Source organism: Panonychus citri, unplaced genomic scaffold (genome assembly GCF_014898815.1).
Source record: "Panonychus citri isolate SS breed McGregor unplaced genomic scaffold, ASM1489881v1 Contig00139, whole genome shotgun sequence".
Lineage (NCBI taxonomy): Eukaryota > Metazoa > Arthropoda > Arachnida > Trombidiformes > Tetranychidae > Panonychus > Panonychus citri.
In genome coordinates this window covers 3,114,782-3,135,430 of record NW_026515544.1, presented here as the reverse complement: position 1 = coordinate 3,135,430, position 20,649 = coordinate 3,114,782, and the positions used below count along the sequence as shown (strand labels likewise).

At 31.6% G+C, this 20,649-nt stretch overlaps 7 protein-coding genes across 7 annotated transcripts; 3 read left to right on the top strand and 4 right to left on the bottom strand.

Annotated features, from left to right (window-relative positions):
* Positions 1-4: 4 nt before the first annotated feature.
* Positions 5-1,596, bottom strand: LOC128394441 (high affinity copper uptake protein 1-like). The gene has a single exon (XM_053354765.1). It carries the CDS (start codon positions 1,110-1,112, stop codon positions 417-419), a length of 696 nt encoding a protein of 231 aa, XP_053210740.1. The 5' UTR covers positions 1,113-1,596; the 3' UTR covers positions 5-416.
* Positions 1,597-2,166: 570 nt separating this feature from the next.
* Positions 2,167-4,107, bottom strand: LOC128394431 (L-2-hydroxyglutarate dehydrogenase, mitochondrial-like). The gene is made up of 2 exons (XM_053354754.1): positions 3,778-4,107; positions 2,167-3,597 (listed from the first exon to the last, which is right to left on the bottom strand). The coding sequence occupies exons 1-2, from the start codon at positions 4,004-4,006 to the stop codon at positions 2,483-2,485; spliced, it is 1,344 nt and encodes a 447-aa protein (XP_053210729.1). The 5' UTR covers positions 4,007-4,107; the 3' UTR covers positions 2,167-2,482.
* A 240-nt stretch (positions 4,108-4,347) lies between these two features.
* On the top strand, positions 4,348-5,621 carry LOC128394443 (uncharacterized). The gene is made up of 2 exons (XM_053354769.1): positions 4,348-4,504; positions 4,723-5,621. Exon 2 carries the CDS (start codon positions 4,755-4,757, stop codon positions 5,400-5,402), a length of 648 nt encoding a protein of 215 aa, XP_053210744.1. The 5' UTR covers positions 4,348-4,504; positions 4,723-4,754; the 3' UTR covers positions 5,403-5,621.
* A 113-nt stretch (positions 5,622-5,734) lies between these two features.
* On the top strand, positions 5,735-7,955 carry LOC128394426 (PAT complex subunit CCDC47-like). The gene is made up of 6 exons (XM_053354750.1): positions 5,735-6,169; positions 6,363-6,901; positions 6,980-7,081; positions 7,145-7,338; positions 7,408-7,466; positions 7,557-7,955. Exons 1-6 carry the CDS (start codon positions 5,920-5,922, stop codon positions 7,904-7,906), a joined length of 1,494 nt encoding a protein of 497 aa, XP_053210725.1. The 5' UTR covers positions 5,735-5,919; the 3' UTR covers positions 7,907-7,955.
* Positions 7,956-8,701: 746 nt separating this feature from the next.
* On the bottom strand, positions 8,702-9,954 carry LOC128394448 (protein FAM177A1-like). Its single transcript, XM_053354773.1, has 3 exons — positions 9,596-9,954; positions 9,421-9,487; positions 8,702-9,203 (listed from the first exon to the last, which is right to left on the bottom strand). The coding sequence occupies exons 1-3, from the start codon at positions 9,623-9,625 to the stop codon at positions 8,995-8,997; spliced, it is 306 nt and encodes a 101-aa protein (XP_053210748.1). The 5' UTR covers positions 9,626-9,954; the 3' UTR covers positions 8,702-8,994.
* A 2,870-nt stretch (positions 9,955-12,824) lies between these two features.
* LOC128394103 (uncharacterized) lies at positions 12,825-15,774 on the top strand. The gene is made up of 2 exons (XM_053354355.1): positions 12,825-13,451; positions 13,877-15,774. The coding sequence occupies exons 1-2, from the start codon at positions 12,992-12,994 to the stop codon at positions 15,001-15,003; spliced, it is 1,587 nt and encodes a 528-aa protein (XP_053210330.1). The 5' UTR covers positions 12,825-12,991; the 3' UTR covers positions 15,004-15,774.
* Positions 15,775-17,838: 2,064 nt separating this feature from the next.
* On the bottom strand, positions 17,839-20,469 carry LOC128394075 (uncharacterized transporter slc-17.2-like). Its single transcript, XM_053354323.1, has 4 exons — positions 19,588-20,469; positions 19,134-19,280; positions 18,927-19,059; positions 17,839-18,857 (listed from the first exon to the last, which is right to left on the bottom strand). The coding sequence occupies exons 1-4, from the start codon at positions 20,380-20,382 to the stop codon at positions 18,406-18,408; spliced, it is 1,527 nt and encodes a 508-aa protein (XP_053210298.1). The 5' UTR covers positions 20,383-20,469; the 3' UTR covers positions 17,839-18,405.
* Positions 20,470-20,649: the final 180 nt, after the last annotated feature.

The window sequence follows — 20,649 nt, the reverse complement described above, 5'->3', positions numbered from 1 at the left end:
ATGATCAAGAGAGAAAAAAATTTGATTCTTTATTGTGTAATTGTCAAAGGTAAACAATCAAAGAATAAGTAAGAAAATCATCAATTGATCTCTTCTTATAATAATAAGTATATCATTTGATCAATTTGTCTCAATTAACATTAATAAACTACAACATTGGAAGATGATATCAAAGTCAACAATACAAACGATACTTTTAACAAGTTAATATAAACTATTTGAGGAGAAATATAAAAAAATCACTTCATTAAGGTTATGGAAGTTGATTGGTAACACAAGGTGAAAAAAGAATTAGTCAATTAATGGTCATTGATAAACAATCAAAAATTGATTGGTCAGAATTTTGTAGAGATGAAAATTGTAACATTTCCAATTGATAATCGGATAGAAGGATAATTGTAACTTTGTTAGGTTAGTTAGTTACAATGATCGGTCATTGAGACAACGGTGATTCGTTTCCAACAGAATAGGAAATAACCTTGACCAGCACCAAGAGCGATGGCCAAGCAAATCCAAACATTAAATGACATAAATCCCAACATAAGAGTATAAGAAACAACCACTTGAAGAATGTGAAGTAAAGATTGATAAAAATGAGACCAGGACCACATCTTACAAGAGACTATGTTGGTTGGTGATTGAGGTTTCGTTGGGTCACCTGAAGTTGGTCCACAGGCCTCCGGGCATCCGGTTCCACCTCCATTGCCAACAGTTATCACAGAGACAGAGTAACAACGTCTTGAGGCGATACGAGTGATTAAAAATTCACGATAACTTTTGAGACCTTCATAGAGAACACCAAGTATAAAGAATCCAATACAGGCAACAAGGGTAGACGAAGATGTCTTGAGAATCCAATCTTTGAACAATAAGGTATCACCCAAATCGGTGTGGAAATAGCCTTTCATCATTGACATATCCATGTCTGAACCGTTCATGTCCATACCCATGTGATGGTCCATTGAATGACCTGAGTCCATAGAATCCATATTTCCATCATGGTGATGGTGATGATTATGTTCATCAACATTTACTGTTGTCTCTTCACCCATAACCGGAAGATACAAGGTCACCAAAGACAATGTTAAACAAAGCAACAGCTGAGAATACATTGGTAATAATTACTGTCAATAAAGACGATTAGAATTAATTAGGAAATAAAATAAATTAACTTTCCAATTGTTTCAATTTAATTGAATTAAAAGAGGCAGAGAAAAAGATGTTTCTGTTAATCTTTAAGAGTCACTTTGACTTTTGGTCTTTTTAAATTTTCGATTGATTTTGATCCGATTGTTTGGCACAAAGAGGAAAATAATTAATCAACAGAGATGAAGATTCTCACCCTAAATCAATCCAGTTTTCTACTGATTTAGTCATAGTGAGTTAATCAATTCATTTATTTCTCACTCATCACAATTAAAAAGATAAACATTTTGTGTTTGTTTCGTTTTTCAATTGGTTCCAATTTTTGGCGCTTCTTTTGAAGAATAGAAAAAAGTTTATCAACTGGACAATTAACAGAATTAAAATTGTTAAAGATGTTTAGGTTAATTGATGAATAGAAAAGTTAATTCAATTCGATTCAGATTGACTATTAATGTGAAAAGATTGAATAAGTTATCAAAAGAATCGTTTTCATATGGAAATTATTTCATGTCTCTATGTTTGATTTGATTAGAACACAATTAAAGTTAATCACTTGTAATAAAAATCATCTTATTAGTTGGAGAGTAACAAGTTTAATGTGATCATTTGATTGATTGTAATTAACAACAACAAGATTAACAAGTGAACAACTGTAATTGTAACGTAATCAATAAGAAATTGGAACAAATTGATTACGCCTTTAAATTAACAGGGCAGAACTAATTGTTCAGTCTCAGAACAATTTAAGGTTAAATTGATTTGGTTAATTAAGTATTGATGGTGAATCAATTGAAATGAATAGAAAATTTTTAATTCTCATCAATTGATTGATGTTCATTGTTTTAATTGTTACCTTTTTGTTGTGAATTAGTTTTTATAACTTTCTTTTTGTTGTCATTACAATTAAATTGATTGTGATTAATGTTAATCTTGATTTTACAGAAAATGATTAATAGCATTTTCAATTGTTTACTCAGCTTCATGATTTATATGATTAATGAAATAATTTAGGTTGACAGCTAGTAGATTAATTAATTTATTGTACCAATTAAAGAGATGTAATTAAATTTTGATTGTCATTGTTTTCACTTAATTTACTTGGGAAAATGTATATTTATCAAATTACAATCAGAAAGTACATTTATTAACAATTAATTGATATAAGGTAACAAATTAAATTATATTGGGACTTACAAATTTGCATAAATTTTATATGGACTAAAATTAGTGAATTTGATTGGTAAAATATTTGATACAATTTAAAACACAGAGAGAGCATAATGATTAGAGTTAATGGTTGATTGTTGAGAAACAATTAAACGATAAGAAGGGTTGATTATTTGAAGAATTTTTTTTCCATTTGTTGGACAATCATTTCAGCGATTGCGAGTGAAGATGTTGCTCCTGGTGAAGGAGCATTTCGAACATGAAGAACATGATCTTTGAACGAACCCGTTCCTGAATCGAAGACAAAATCTTCAACTAAATTACCATTTTCGTCCAATGCTTGAGCTCGAACACCAGTAGGACCACGAATCACATCTTCCTTTTTAATTGAAGGAATATATTGTTGAAGTATTTTAACTTGAGCTTCGACATTTAAACTTCGATAAATTTCTTGAGCACCTTCTTTAAGATATTTAAGGGACAATTTAATTAAACCAGGATGAGTTAGAGAATCGATCATATCTCTAAGGTCAAAATCTCGATAAGAGTAACCTTCACGTTTGGTTGCGAGAATAGCGTTTGGCCCAAGCCAAACATTACCATCAAGTCGAGGAGTAAAATGAAGTCCGAGAAAAGGTAATCGTGGATCGGGAACTGGATAGATATTTGTTTTGATTTGATTCTTTTTCTCTCCTTTTAGTAAAAGATATTCACCTCGAAAGGGAACAATTCTTGGATTAACTGGTGATCCGGTCATTTGGGCTATTTTATCGGAGAAAAGTCCAGCGGCTGTGATGACCCAACGAGCTTCAATCTTTTCGGGTGCCGTTTTGTTGGAGATGATCACTTTTACTGGATTACCATCAACCAGATCAAAATTTTTAACCTCAAAATTAACTCTAACTTGACCTCCATTGGATTTAAAATCTTGGGCAAATGCTTGAGTGACCAAACCCCAATCAACGATTCCAGTGTTAGGTGACCACAAGGAACGAATTCCTTTAACTCCAGGCTGAATTGTGGTCATTCCTTCAGGTCCAATCATCTCCACACCAGGAACATTATTCTTGATTGCTCGTTCATATAATTTCTCTAATCGAAACAATTCACTAGAATTAACAGCGACAATCAATTTACCACAACGACGATAGTTAATGTTTTTCTCCTTCAAGTATTTGTAAATCTTTTTAGATCCTTCCACACACAATTTAGCCTTTAAAGATCCTGGTGGGTAATAAATTCCTGAATGAATAACACCACTATTAGCACCACTTTGATGAGAAGCTAATGAAACAAATTAGAATAAAAAAATGTAAACAATTAAGAAAAAAACACCGATGTTTACACGTGAAAGTCTCTCCATAGAAACAAAGAAAAGCCAATTGATATTTGCTGTTTGAAGACAATCTAATGATTTCCTTAGTAATTAGACTATTTCCAACAAAAAGAATCCAATTAACTTACCTAATTTCTTCTCTTTTTCGAGTAATATTATTTTAAAATCTCGATATTTGGCCGACAATAGACGAGCCGTTGCTGTTCCGACGATTCCTCCGCCAACCACAGCGATATCGTAGAGAGTTGAAGATGACGATGAAGAAAGAAGACAATTAGATGATTCAATTAATCTACCACGAGGTGTAAGTAGATTGTTAATCGTCTTCTGAATGACTAATTGTCGAGATAAATTCATTTTAATCACCAATTATCTCCAATAAAAGGAAATAAAAATAAGACAAGAATAACAGTTAGCCTTTTGTTTCAATCTCTCCACAGACAATCAGCTGTTAACGTAACATTATTAATCTATAGAAAAGATATAAATTATCATGGGAACAATTCCATTGATTTTCAGATTTTTGTTGTTTCTTTTTCGCATTTCGCTAATTCATTAGACATTCTAGAAGAAAATAATGTATAATTATTCGGGTTTCGATTAGAATTAAATTTTCGAACAATTTAAATTCCATTTTAAAATTGGCGCTTCGTTTGGAGATTTAAATGAAAACAATTTTTTCTGTCAACATTTTGTTTCCAATAATCTGACAATTTATTGATTGTCGTTTTTAATCAATGTTGTTACATTTATTTTATTTAATTAGCTTTGTAAATATTCATCTTATTAAGTTTCCTGAGAAGATATTGTTTCGTCTCTGAGATTTTTTCTCGTTTAAATTTTTCTATATTGAAGGTAAGTGAATCTCAGGCTTAGGCCGATTAATTTTTCTTCCAATATTTTTTGCTTTTGTCTTAATTAATTTAGTTTTAATTTTGTTCTTTAGATTTTTATAATCTTAAATTGTTTTGAGTTAAAAGTTCATCAGTCTAATTGTCTGATGTGATTGAAAGTAAAAGGTCACTTATATACTTTTAGGTTTTGTTTAATGTTTTGTTTATTTTCTTCATCAGGAATCTGAGCTGGGAATGGTTGGTTGATTAAAATGACTAAATTAGAGGAGCAGTTATTGATTTATCGTTCTGTTCAACGGGCTCGAAAGGAACAGGCCGAAAAAGAAGCTCGAGATGCTGCTGAGGCTCGAAAAGCTGAAGAAGCCAAAAAACAGAAAGAACAAGAAAAGGAAGAACAATCAAATCAAAAATCTAATTCTTCATTGTTAAATTTTCTACTTCCTAGTCCATCTTCATCAACAGTTCCTACCCGACAAGTTATTCCTCCTCAAAATCGTCAAGAACCTCGAATAGCCTATTTACGTGATGGAAATGACGATGATGATGGAATGGTAATTGATTATTTAGATGAAGATGAAGTTGATTTCGATTACAACTATCTGGATGGAGATGAATATGAAGATAATGGAAGATGGACCAAAAAAGATTACATTCTCACTTTTATCAAATTTTCAATCTATTGTTTCCTTCAAGTTATGGCCCTTAAAGCTGAATGGGGAGCAGTTTTTTTCATCGTTTCTCTCTTATATTTCATCTACTACAATACCCGAACCAGAAAACGAATGATCGGTGAACCAAGTGCTTATTCAGTGTTTAATGATGGCTGTGAACCAATTGATGGAGCAATGGATGCAAACAGATTAATTAATCAACTTACCCTCGGACAAATGGCATTGTAATAATCAAATGAACACAAAACAAAACAAAACAAAACAAAACTGTAAACAAAAATACCAACCTAAACCCTTTTATCGTTTTACTCGATTGAAACAAAAATTATGGAAAAAGAAAATCCAATTCCAACAATAATGTACGATAATATTCCCCAATGATATCAATCATAAAGTCAACTGCAATTAAAACAAAATCTAAATTAAAAATAATCGAAAAAGTTTAAATTTACCACCAAATCCACCGGAAGTTCTTTTCTCAGCCAACAGGTTTCGCTTTTATCGAAAATATCGGTCACAAGATTTTCGACATTGGGGTCGCCACTTTCTATTCTTTTGGTAAATAAACCGGTGATCATGTGACAGAAAAATTATCTCATCAAAAGCATTGAGAAAATTTGATCGATTGATGGTTAATTGTTTTCTAATTAATTAGTGGGTTATTTTTTTCTTTCTAATTTTATTTTGCTTTTGGAGAATTGATTGACTAGAATATCGTGTAATAAACAATCAGTGTCTCTTTGTGATGGGTCGATCGTTTGGTCTACCATCTTATTCCAGGAGACGACCTGCTTTTAGGTTTATCTCTGCCATCATCACATCTAATCTTATATTGAGTCTTATTCTTGAAGCTCTGGTTATTGGTGTTACAACTGCTGCTTCTCCCTCATCAAAATCATCGAATATTGATTCTTACGAGGACAATGAATTTGCTGAATTTGAAGATTTTGAAGAAGAACCTGATCAACCAAAGATTCAACGACCTTTAGAATCAGGTAAGAAATAGATTCCATTGCATGATTGAACTAAAAACTGTTCTTTTTGTCATCTCGTTCTTTTTTTGTTCTTTTCTCTTTACTTCTTCCTTATTCTCTAACTTGAATTTAATTGTCCTTGTTTCTCTTGAATTTCCTTCTTTATGTTTAACTTGAACTTTTTTTTATCGTTACCTTCTTTCCTTTTTTTAAGCTCAACCATTGGACGATTCAGGTGAAGATGATCTAATGGATACTGTTGTTGAAAATGAAGATGACGAGTTGGATGTAATCGAGGAAAATGATGATTTTGAAACAATTGCAAGTGATGATAAAAGTTCATCTTCAATACCTTCACCTTCACCTCATAAACCAGATAATATTGAAATCACCAAAGTGCCAATTCATTTGCGAAATAGTTGGGAAAGTTATTACCTGGAAGGGTTAATGATTGTAGGATTATTTATTTATTTTGTTAACTTTATCATTGGAAGAGATAAAAATCAGCGTCATGCTGATACTTGGTTTGAAGAATATCGAGAACTATTAGAGAACAATTTCTCTCTAGTTGGTGACGATGGTAAAAAAGAGATTGAAAATCTTGGCTTAATTAAGGAAACTGAGAATATTTTCACTCTTTGGTGTAGCGGTAGAACTTGTATTGAAGGAATGCTAATTGAATTACGATTCAATAAACGACAAGATCTAATCAATACAATTTCCAGTATATTTATGCCTTCAAATGATGAGATTGTAAGTCAACATTTTCAATCAAATTTACTATCTTGAAACAATACTAATAATTTGTTCCCGTTTCTAATTCCATAATAGTTGATTCGTATTTACCTTAATCAGGATGCAATGGATACATTTGTTTTCTCAGCTGCTCAGAAAAAAATAGCTCCCAAATTAGTTAAAGAAATGAATGATTTTGTAAGTGATTTTCTCTTTACTCTCTAATTCATGAACTAATCATTTTATTTCTCTTTTAATCAGGCAACTTTTTCTCCTAAAATAAAATCAATGGAAAAGTATGGAGTCTCTGAGACTAATTATGTTATGATGAATGAGATCGGTGAAGTTGCCGGAGCAATTTTAGATTCAAAGATTGTCAGTCTACTTAACAAATATCCCGATGCCATTCAATATATTCATATATCTGATCAATACTCTGGCTATCGTTTAAATGAGTAAGTAATTAGCTTCTACTGAATTATCATGTTGATTTAAATTTTATGATTCTTTTTTTTTCTTCACAGAGATGCCCCATTAGTCAAATTTCCCGATCGAAGAAGAATCATGATGTTCGGCTTCAAATGTGAGGAATTTAAATTTTCCATCTCTTAATTTTTCTAATTCTCAACTCTATCTAATAAAATTGATTTCTCTCTTCCATGATTAATGATAGATCCTAACAATGGAACCCTTACCCTCGAAGATGCTGCCTCTTTCAAACCTCTTCTCCAAATGGTTTTCTATCTAATTGAAAAAGTCCGTCGATTCCGACTAAGTCGTGAAGGTAAAAACAAGGCCAATAAGAATAGACAGAAACTGGAAGAATTGTTTCTGAAGGCAACACACTCTCAGCGACAAGAAGCGGCTCAGGCCAAAAGAGAGGAGAAAAAGCGAGCCGAAAAAGAGAAGATATTAAATGAAGAGGATCCGGAAAGACAACGTAAATGGGAAGAACGTGAATATAGACGAGAGATGAAAAAGAAAACATCGAAAATGAAGCAGATTAAAATCAAAGCCATGTAAAAATTTAATTTATTTCAATTTAGGAGAATTTATAAGAAAACAAAATTTATCAATTGGACTAGTTTATCAAACGTACCGAGAGAAACAATCAAATCAAATCTTCCTCGTCTTCTGCTTTTTTTGTTAATTTAAAAAGGAAAATTCAATCTAATCCAATGATTGCTAATTAATTCATTGATTTCAACTTTACCAGTTACTGTACTTTTTTTATGGATCTGAAAGTTTCAATGACTATTCCAACGATTACTAATTAATCAGTTTCTGATTAGTTGAACAACTTCAGTGGACAAGTTGATACAGTACAAAATTAATGGAATCAAATTTATCCAAGACATGCAATCAACCCGAAGAAGAAAAAAAAATACGGATACGTTTTAACAGAATTTAATTTCTTTGACAATTAATCATCTTGGATCAAAGGAATAACCAATAATTTTTTCACTGATTATGATTTAGTTACTATTGAATATCCTTTTTTTATCTAATTAGGTAAAATTGATTTCTAATCATACATTTTCTGTATGTTTTTGGTGTAAAACAAACAAAAACATAATTTCAATCACGAATTATTGTTTTAAATTAATCCGATAAAACAAACAATATATGAAATGATAATTTTAACAATTTAGATACAATTTTTATCCTTTTCTATTGTAATAATTGAGTTTATTGAGATTTCAATACCAATTGGAAGCGAAAGCAATTGGTTGAGTAGATTAATGATCAACAAAGTATCCCAGTCGACTAGAATTGTCTGATTAATTGAAGAAAAACAAACAAATGATAAACATAACATTGAAGCACAATAATTGATTAGTATAAAATACATTTCAAATTGATGATTGGTCATTTTAACTAGTTGATGAACCAACTATAAAACCATTCGAAATGATAGTTGATTGTTAGTTAAATTGGTTGTGAATAATTTGAGTTAAAAATGAATGCAAAGTATATTGAGCTGGTTTTTGGAAAGCACTTGATTAGAGCTTGTAAATTGATGGATTGGAGTGTAAATTAAGCACAATTAATGGACGAAATGAGATTGGTACCATCCTGATGACCTAAAGTCATCTTGTTTCAGGTGAAAGTTACACTAAATCTTTTCTAATCAATTCAACTGAGTCTCGAGAATCAACATAATCACCATCAGATTTCCATCCAGCAAATTCCTCGGCTTCAATTGATTTCTTCTTCTTCTCCTGTTCCTTCATCCAATAATATTCACGAATCTCAGCCTCGTATTTAGGCCTAGTGATACCAAACCAAAAGGCCAATTTTTCACCAATATAATCACACCCTGAGAATAAAGAGAAAGATAGGAAACCAATTAGATTGGAAAAATATTGAGACATATTAAAGAGAAATCGGTTAGATTGACTGAAAGAAAAATAAGATAAACACTAAACATTAGAAAATAAAATTCTACAAAAAGAATAAAAAACAATATAGAAAATGAAGGTTTTCTAAAAAAGAAAATGAAATAAAAGAAAAACAATTTTCCATTTGGGTGTTACCTTCGAGCAATTTAGTTCCAAGTGACTTGGTTAACTCAACGGCGGTCCAAACGATATTAGAATTGATCTGAAAAGTTGAGAAAACAAATCATAACAATTAGATGATGATGATGATCAATTAACAGGAAAGTGGGATTATCATTGTTGAGGAAACAAAGAGAGAGAAAAATCTTACCATGTTAACAGTAGTAATTGATGTTTCCATTAAAGAAAAGAGTTTGTCTTTGATTAAGGAAGATTATTTGTTAGACAGTAAGTTGTTTTTACGATTGTGGAGTGAGAACAATTGAACAATAATTAAATGAATTAATGATTAAAAGAAAAACAATCTAAAAGGAACGTAAAATAAAAGGAGTAATCAAATTGATCGCATTCAAAACCATGGAGACAATTTTATACTTTCAGCTGATGAGAAACACAAACTAATCAATGTTTACTTTTTATACTCCAATCAATAAATGACAAGTTTAACATTAACAGCTTACAATGACTCTCATATATTATTATTATTAATATACAGACAATTAGTTTTGATTACAATGTTGATTAACCGGTTACCAGAAAAAAATTACTCTCTCATCTTAACCAGCATATACACACAAATATACACACACAATTTTCAAGTGTATTCTGGTGAAAATGATAATAATAATCATCATCATGATAATCATCAACATCATCATAATCCAATATTAAGATAATGATAATATCATGTTTATATGTATTAGGAAAAGAAAAAGATTTTCTCCTAATTCATCTCTCTGTTAACAATTAAATTGTTATTTAATTGATTGGATAATGATGATTAAAGGGAAACAATTAAATGGTTTGATACTCACCAACTCGTATACAGTGAATGTGATTGGAATTACGAGATAATCGACAATCTTCAAAGGTACAAATTTCGTGTTTAAGAAACTTCTTATAACCATCTCGAGTTAATTGTTCATCTTTATTGTGATAAGTTTTATGTTTTTCTATGTAAAAAGATGGAGAGAGAGAGAGAGAGAAAATAAGTTGTCATAATGAGATCGAAATGACCAATGGTCAGATGATATATTCTAATGATAGTTACCAATATCGGCTTTATTTTTAATTGTATATCCACAAGAATCTCGAATACAATGGAAATGAGTTGTTTTCCTACCATAAAATGTACATGTAAAGTAAAGTGGGTAAACCTTAAGTAGTAAGTTTCAAATTTAGTGAGCTTTTCATAGACAATATATTCAATTTGAACAATTGAATTGAAAAGATCTGTTGACCTTTGCAAGGTTAATAGGAACTTGAGTTGCAAAAGGTTTGATATTTAGTTTGCTGATCAGCTGATTTTCTGTATATGTGTGTGTGTTTTTCGACAACCTGGTTTAAGACAATGGTAGTGGGTTTGTTTCATTCGGTGTGGACAGTTAGGAAATTTTTCCGAACAATCGTCCAGGGAGGAGAAACGGAGGAAACCATTTCGGAGAGATTCATCTCGCTTCTTATGCCATTTAAAATGGCGGATCATCTCTTCCTTTTTAACGAAAACCTTTGAATAACAATCTAAACAGTGAAAATGTTCACGATATTGACGATCCCTGCAAATATCAGATCCACAATCTAAGGCATTGGCATAACTGTTTGTTGGTGTCCAGTCCATTCATCCGATGTCCAGTTTGGGTCCATTTTATTTGAGAAAAACAAAATTAAAAAAAAGGTAAGCACATTAGCCTTTCCTGTGTATTAACAGTCAATCTACAGGTAGATACACATTATATTGGGTGGGGCAAAGGGGTGATTCTGAAAAAAGCAACAAGTTAACAAAGGGATAACATTGAGCTGAGTAGAGGTAATTGTTAATGTTAAGTTAAATTGTTCAAAAGAAACAAAATTGATTTGAATCATTTTCCTGTAATCAGTTAATTGTTGTGTTAATGGTAACAAAAATCATTTGATTATTATCCTTAATCAGTGTTTAAATTGTTTGCTTTTAGGCTTATCAATCTCTCGAGTGAGATAATAAAACTTTTTTTTACATTTAAAACTCATCTTAATTGTTGATCACTAATTTTGTTTAATTGTTAATCATTTCAACCTTTAAAGAATTGGTTTCTAATTAAATTAGATTTATATTCAATTTGGTTTGTAAAAGCTACTTAATTTGTAACTGTTAATTAATCTCAATTTATTACATGAAATTTAAGCTCAACAATTAACAATAACAAAAAGAAACAGATCAATTTAATAATTAACCTTCAACTTAATTAAAATTAACATTCTAATAAGATACTCAATGAATTTTAGTTTAATTGTAATTAAATTTAACAAGCGGGAACAAACTTTCTTACGAAAGTTTCTCGTAACTCTATGTGAATAGATTGATTAGCTGATTGTATCTAATTAACATAGAAAGAGACATTAACAAGTATTTACTGTCATCTCTTATATCTCTTAATTTTCAATTGTCTTCAATCAATTAATCAATAGCAAAACGATTGTAACAATTAACCATAAATGTAAAAAGTAAACAAGAGATGAGCTTTTGATAAACCATTGGAAAATAATCAGGTTCAAGTTGATATCAGAATATCAACAAATTGTTTCCTAATTTGATTCACTAAATTAACCTTTTCACTTGTCACAAAAACACACTGACAATTAGTTGATTGTGTTAAACTGATCAATCGGTGATCTATATTATTAGAAATGAGATGTTTAGATTTTCCAATCAGTTGCGATTCTCATTCACTTCCAAGATGATCATCAATTGTGAAATATCATCCATCAAATACAAAGACAATTTAATTATAGAATTAAATTCACCCACTGAATAGTTTTAATTGTTTAGAAATTTATTTTCCAACTTAATTTATTTTTCCAAATTTGGAATATTTTCTATTTCGACCAATAGATGTCCCCACATAGTTTCTGTCTTAACGTTCACTTTTTAGCTTTAATTTTGTTCAACGAAAATCGTTTTTCTTGATCTTTTTCAACGATCGAGATAAATTGTCGGCAATTTAAAGTGTGAATGTGTTGGGAGGGAAAAGAAGAAAAAGAGAAACTTAAATAAGCAAAAATTTGCGATCGATTTATGGGAAAAGATGAACTAAAAATCGATCAGTTTATCTTATTTTCTTGAAAAAAGAAAAAAAAACTTTGATAATTAGTAATAATTAAGAGATAATTAAAGTCAACATTGTGTTTATTGTTATTTTAACTAAACTTTCACCAGTAATTAAAAGCTAAAACAGTTTATTTACAGCCATAGACACGTTATCATCTCGTGTATTAAAGTTTCGTCGCTTTGAGAGATGAGATTAAAGAGAAAATCATTTTTTCATTTTCTAGTTTTTTGATTTGTTTTTATCTTCCATTTTCTCTCCCTCTCTCTCCTCACTCTCTCACTTTCTCACTCACTCACTAAGTTTCTCTGTGTATGAAAACCTGATCCTCAAATTGAGTTTAGATTGAGAATCATCATTGTAAACGGTTTGGTTTGAAACGCCATCAAATTGACCTTCTTATTTTTGATTGTGTTTTGTTCAGTCGTCAAATGTATTATAGTTGACCCAAAGTTTTCCAAGGGATGTTACCAATTCTTGTTGCCACTGAGAGAATTATTCAAAGTGATAATAATGAACAACATCAACAATCTCAATCACTACAAGCCCACCAGCAACACCATCCAGCCTCTAATCATCTCTACCAACCATCAAATTCACAGCAACAACACCAACAAGCATCCACATCACTCAGTGCAATTATCAATGAGAGAGCCTCAAGTAACTATCAAACCTTTAATAGTGACAAATATGACATCGGCTATAGTGACTCGGACTATCCAATTAAGGACGATGAAATTACCACCTATTGTACAAGTAAACATCCAAAGATCAATTTCTTTTTCTTTACCTCGTTCTATGTTGTTTTCCTCATGTTTGGTGCCATCATTTTCTTGATCATTGAACAACCAAGAGAAATTGAATCAAGAGATGATCTCATTTCTGTTCAGGAATCATTTCTTTCCAAATATCCTCATGTTGAAGGTGAGAAAAGACATTTTTAAATTGAATCCCTTTCAGAATCACCAATACCTTTTTCTTGCTCTTCCAATTGGTTCGTCACCTTCCTATTGATGTAACAATTAACTAATACTAAATACAATTAGCAGGCAAATACCAGTAGCTTAGAGAAACTTATTTTAATGTTTACCAATCATTGATTTACCTGTGAACCTTTTGAATAATTTGACTGGAGTAATTGACTCAATCATGTCTTTACATCAGTAGGGTTGGTTTACTATTCCAAATATTGAGCAATCAGAAATCAAGTTCATTTCTCCATCATCGTCACAACGATTGATTTTATCTCATTTTCATTGTAATTTCTGATTATTTCTCTATCGTTCAATCAGAATTGTCTTTTTTCCTTTTTTAAAGTCTTTCTTTTTTTCTCTATCACATTAATCCAGTGGAGGATGTAAAGCAATTAATTACGGTGATGTTGAAAGCTCAACAAGACGGTTATTATGTGCCAATTGTTGGGGACGATTTAGTTATTAGCGAAGAATCGATGAATGAATTGACAAAGAGTTCAGATGATAAAGATACAGATAAACAACCGTCTTCGCCATCAGATGAAACAGCTCAATCACCATCGCCACCGAACGCAACTACAAGTAAATCTACTTTACGATTAAGAAAACCCAAACCGATTGACAAGTCAACATCTTCATCGACATCTTCTTCACCAATTTTGTCTCTAAATGCAACCAACGAGGCCTTAGTTTCTTACGAAATAGCCGATGACCTAGAAAACAAGACGGCCAACAACAGGTCAACCATTAAATTAGCACCGATCAGATCAATAACCAATTGGCGATTCAGTTCATCCCTTTTATTTGTCACCTCTCTGGTTACCACCATTGGTTATGGTAATTTGACTCCTCTCACTGTTACCGGTAAAATCACTTGTATCGTTTTCTGTATTTTCGGTGTACCTGCAACTTTGACCTTCTTTTCCACCCTGGTAACAATCTTTGTCCGTGGTCCAGTTAAACGATTAGAAGCTTGGCTCATACGAATAATAATCTATCTTCATCGATCAGCTTCCGTTTTCACTGTTCGAATAATCCATCTTGTGATAATCACTTCGTTCCTAATGGTTATCTGCCTTTTCATTCCGGCCTATTTTTTTTACCTCAATGAGGACGAATGGACTTATCTTGAGTCGTTCTATTGTTGCTTCATCTCCCTGACCACCATTGGGCTAGGTGACTTTGTTCCAGGTATCGAAGGGCCAGTTGCCGATCTTTTGTATCCTTTCGTTATTGTGGTCTACCTGTTTTTCGGCCTCTCAATGATCATGGTTTGGCTCGCCCTTATTCATCGTATTCCACAATTGAATCTATCCGATGCTCTTGTTCCTGATGATAAGGAGGAAGATAAAATTGCTGAAGAAGAGAATGCTAAAAATCGAGAGAGACTTCGTATTCTAACAAATCAGTTGATTCTCCAACATCGACTCAAAAAAATTAGTTCAATTCGAATTGAAGAACCAAGTTCACAAATTAAGAACAATCAATCACTGATACCTTAAAGTGAAACATTAAGATAATCATTAACCCGACACAGAAAATAATTGACCATCAATCAAATGCAAAGAAACGGAAAAGCTAAAAAAGTAACAATTCGAGTCAAGAATTAACTAAATCATCGCCTAATTGAGATCAAATATCTTTATATAAACACGAGGAAGCCTTTGATTGGCACTATTTCCTCTTTCTAATTCCCCTATTACTCCAACTTCGTCCTTTTCACCCACTCGAACCATTTAAAACACCACCAACAATCAAATCAATTCCCACCAAGCCCTCAACCTCTCGATCCTCGTCCATTTTGCCCACTGCCCACTGTCCACTCTCCTTTCTCATCATATTTTTTGTCTCTTCTTTTCATCACATTTTATCATTTTTTTCTCTCTCATGTTAACTTTTCCCGCTTTTTTACAATCAATTACACCAAACAATCATCAATGAATATGATTTAACATCAAATCATCAAGAATCAAACATTAAATTGGGTCGTATTGAGAAATGAAAAACAAACTTAATTGGGAAATTCTTAATTATTACAATTTATTTGAAATTAACTCTATTTTGGGTTAAACTGAAACAATCAAACGAATACATCTAGTTGATTATTTAATCGAACGCTCAAGTTTAATTATTTTTCATTAATTTTTTAAATTCAACATAAGAAAGTTCCAACTACTTAATTATCAACATCTACTTAATTTACCAACAATCAATGATAAAAATAATAAATAATAAATTGCTACATAATAATAAAAACTAAAGACTAACTATAAGTTTTTGTTGTATCTCTAATTATTGATTAGGATAAAGTGTGATTAAGTTAATTGTCAACATTAAGGGAACAGAAATAGTCGGGGAACCAAATTATCTAGTTAATTGTGAGCTTAAATGATTATTATTTTGTGATTAGAAGACGAAAAGTTAATAAGATAATTTGATGATAAGAAATGGGAAGAAGATGATATTTGCTGATTCGATAGGAACTGGGAGTGATTGTCGGTGTGACTTTTCTAGAAGATGATAAGGAAGATAAAAGAGAGAGAGAGATGAAAGGAAAATGGTGATGGACTCGACGATTATGAGGTCCAAATCTCAGGTCACTTTTAAATCTAATCTCGGGTACAAAAAAACACTCGAAAAGTTAATGAGGATCAATTGTTGATCTTTTTCTGTGATTTATTCACAATCAATTTGATACTAATTTTCCAACTGTTATTGAACTCGAAACATTTGTTAATTAACATGATAATAACAGCACTTGTTGATTAATTAGTTAGCAATTTTAATTGTACCTTTGGTTAAATGTGCTCAACAAATTACCTTGACAAGGTGAAAATCAAACCTTGTTTGGTAATTATGTTTATTGTTTTCTTTTATGAGGAAATTGTTCAATTGTCGTTAATTAGATTACTTAATTGTTTCAGTTGATCATCTCTCTTCCCTTTAATTGTCATCATCATCATCAGTTAATTTCCCTTTTGATCTCATTGATCTGTTATCTGTTTAGTTGCCTAATTGTTTAGCTGACACCATCGTCTTATATGAAACATGAGACAATATATTAATTGTAGATATAAAGTAATCACAATCAAGTAACAATTAAATATTGTCAGATAATAATAATCAACGTTTGTGCTGATGATATTTACAATTTACTTACTTTCTAATTGTAACAATTAACAAGAAGCAGATGAAAGGCAACTTTGAAAAGTTTATCACCAAGTAAGATTATTATGGTTAATTGTGACAATTAAGATCTGTTAAGTTAATTGCAAATCAGTTTCATAAAGAGGGAGATCTGTAAATAACTAAATAAGTTAATTGTTGCTTTGCAATTTGTAACCATTTACAGGTTTGATACTAATAATTTGGATTGATCTAAATTGAATCAATTAGCTAAATCTATTGATTGGACATTTACATTGTCAACTATTGATCACCTTGATTACTGTCACAATCAATTTGACAATTTCAATTTTAAAATAGCCAATGTTTCAATTGTAATAATTTACTATTATTATTAAGTTAGATCATCAAAGTGCAGTGATAGTTAATAGTAAATTTAGACAAGCAAATTGTTTGAATCAATTGCGTTAATTGTTGGGTTGTTAGGTCAATCATCCGTTAATTGCAATCTAATTTTTATTGACACTCGAGATAAAAATTAAAATGAAAGTACGTCAATTAACAATTAAAGATTTTCCCATTAGTCTATTAGGTATATTTGATTGTAATCAAATGATTTAAAGTTATCTATCTAAAGGGTGTAACGATTAACTCAAGACAAAATAGTTGGCTGCTAAAAGAGTATCTTACCTGAGATTAGATTAAAATTAAGAAAAACGATTGATTTTAACGATCGATCTTCGAAGATCAATTGTTTATCTTCATTAATGATTAGGATTTGATGGCATTTTGGGTAAAGATTATGCTCAAGTTACAAGGATTCTATGAAAGGTTAGGGTATCAAAAAATTCAGCTGAAAATCCTACAAAATGGAAAACTAGTACGAACAAAATCTGAACATCCGTTCATGAGAAATTCTAAAATTCTGAGGTTTTCTGAGGTGTGAGAGTCGAAAAGAAAGAGAAAAAGAAATGCTGTCAATTCTATTGACATGATAGAAATAAAATGTCATTGGATTATTTTTACAAAGCTGATGAGTTGATAACAAAGTTTAACCTTCTTGGTGTTGTTTTCAACTGATTGGAAGTAATTTGATCACTTAATTAACTAATTATCGATTCATTCTGGTTAACGTAAACAATTGTGCTCATTGAACTTTCCTTATATCGCCTCACAATCAAAATATCAACGAGTTATTGACAAATTGAATATTTCGTATGTTTATCGAGATCGTTTTAATTATCGGGTGACCAAAAATGAGTGAGCATCCCAAGAATGGTAAGTCCTAGAATAAAGTTTCAAACTTCATTGGAAGCGCCATCGATCAAATATAAATAAATAATTTTTTCAAAATTTTCGAAGCTCAAATGCAACTGTGGTTCTTATTTAAAGACCAAATCGCGATTTTCTCTATGAGAAATTTATAATGGGGAAGTTAAAGAGCAATTTCCGTTAATTTTGACCAAAAATTTTGAGTCCAAAGTCAACCGTTCGCTTTTCAGACCACTCGATTTCTCGAGAACCGTACGTCCTAGAAAAAAAAGCCGAACATTTTTGGACTCAGCGTAAAATTCACTTTCTCAAAATTTATAAAAATGTGGATCTAAAACTTAAAGTTCGTGAGATACTCAATCATTTTCGGTCACCCGATATATTAACTGCAGGTTTATTATTTGATATTAAATAATCGTGAAGGTTAAAAAAGTTTGAACTTGAAAAGGGAAGTGACTTAAAATTTTCAATTGTTGATCCATTTTTTTTATAAATGAAATGTGACTTTAATATTTCTCTTCCTCTTTTACTTTCACTCTGAATTCAGATTTTGCCTTTTTCGGTGAACCAATTGTGTTTTGTTGATTATCAGGCTTACGATAAGCAGGGTCCCAATGTTGAACCTTAGCTGAAGCCAAAAGAACATATAAAATGGCTCCGATAACTATTAAAATCGCTGATAAGTAAAATGTTGAGTACCATCTCTCGGGTGTGGGATTATCGCCAACTAACCAGGCCACTGCTTCGTTCATTAAGATTTGTGATGTATCGGCAATCGTTCGAGCAAGGCCATTGAATGTACCAGCAAAACTTGGACAGATATCCAAATGATTGGAACCTGGACCAGCGATGTTTAGAGCACCAAATCCTTTCGCAATTGTGGCCAATATTACAACGGTTCCTATGTGTGGACCAACAAATGGAATTAAGAACAAGCAAGCAGCATAAACCCCATAACCTAAAGAAGAGAAAATATAACAAAATTAATTTACTCTATTTGATTCAATTCACAACAATTGATTCTTACCAATGAAGGTACAAATTTTTCGTAGTCTAATTGTGGACAATATTTCACTTGCTCGCAGCCAATCAACCAAATATCCAGCGGTGTAGTTGACCAGAATGGAGACAATGTAAGGAAGAGCAGTCATGACTCCATTCTAATCAGATTAGAATTTGTATTTTCAAAAGAAATTAGAAAAACAATCAACAGAAATTAATTGTGAACACTCACCGATTTGTAGCTAACATGGAGAACATCCTTGTAGAAAGATGATAATTGTTGAGAGAAAAATCCAGCGGTCCAAGAGTAGCAGAAATTAGCCGATAAAATGGCGAATATTGCTGGAGAAGCTAATAACGATCCCCATGGTAAACTTTTCTGTTAATTAAATCAACGAGAGAAATAATCAATTTCCTTAATGAAGAAAATAAAACAAAAACAAACAATCTGAAGTTCTAATGATCATTTGACTTCAATTCTATTAGTCGATTTGAGATCTGATTGATCACCTTTTTGAAAATCGTTGGTGACAAATTGTTTTGCTTTCTAATCAACTTCGATTAATCAAATTGATTTTATTTTTTCTATTAAAAAAGGATAATATCAAAGGTTAGTGATATGGTCAGTTGTCATTTAATTGTTTCTATTGTCCAGTGAATTTGTTTTACTTTGTTAATCTACTTACTGCTTTTCCTTTTCTAACTAATCTGTGTTGCATGATCTCAATTAATTCATCTTGTTTAATTAGCGGATGTTTTCCTGGATCATCTCGAATCATTATAAACACCACTACGCTCATTATTATAGCGGTTGCACCGAAAGAGTAAAAGACTAAAGGCCAACCACCTAGGAAATCGCCACTGACCATTAGACCAACGATTGGAGGAGTTAAAGCTCCACTGAAAAGAGCTCCTGATGTGATTATGGAACTGGCGATTGTTTTTTCTTGCTGAGGAATCCATCGAGTTAATATGACCTGCGATGTTGGCACTGCTATCGCTGAACATATTCCTTGGGCAAGACGAACTAAATAAGAATACCAATAGGATCGTCTAGCGATCCATGGAAATGAAAGGTTTATAAGTCCAGTTGTTAGAATCGCAATTGAGGCAACTTTCCGAGGACCATAGATTTCGGCGATTCGTCCACCGCAAATGGCCATTCCTAATGAACCCCAAATGAATGACTGAAGAAATCGACTCTTTTGTGAGTCGCTCCAGTCGACATGATATTCACGATGAGTATCCGATTCGTAGCATCCTTTGGACTTGAGACCTGTTGAATTATCCACCTTACAAGTTACATCACTGATCATCGCTACAACAGCTAAACTCATACACATTTTGATCGCTATTAATACAAATGATTGTAGGGCAATAATTGTTATCACAATCCAGCGAAGTTTAATCTTTCGCTTAGGTTTCAACGAATCCATGGATGAATAAATACCATTTCGTTTCCCTTCAATTGAATCTGTCATGATGATTTATATGATCACTTATAACATGAAACTAAATTATTGCTAAAAACACTTCTGATTACTTTGCAGTAAACTGGTTGAATATTTAATTTCATTCTGATCGTAACTAACGAAAAGATCCCGATCATCTTAATCAATGGATTAGTGAACGAATTAGCTAACATAGAAACAGAAATTAATCCTTATTGCCAACGTTCATTTAATTCATTGACTGTATAAATTAGACGAAGAATGAAGATTTAAAAACGCTGAATTATCTTCTAATTA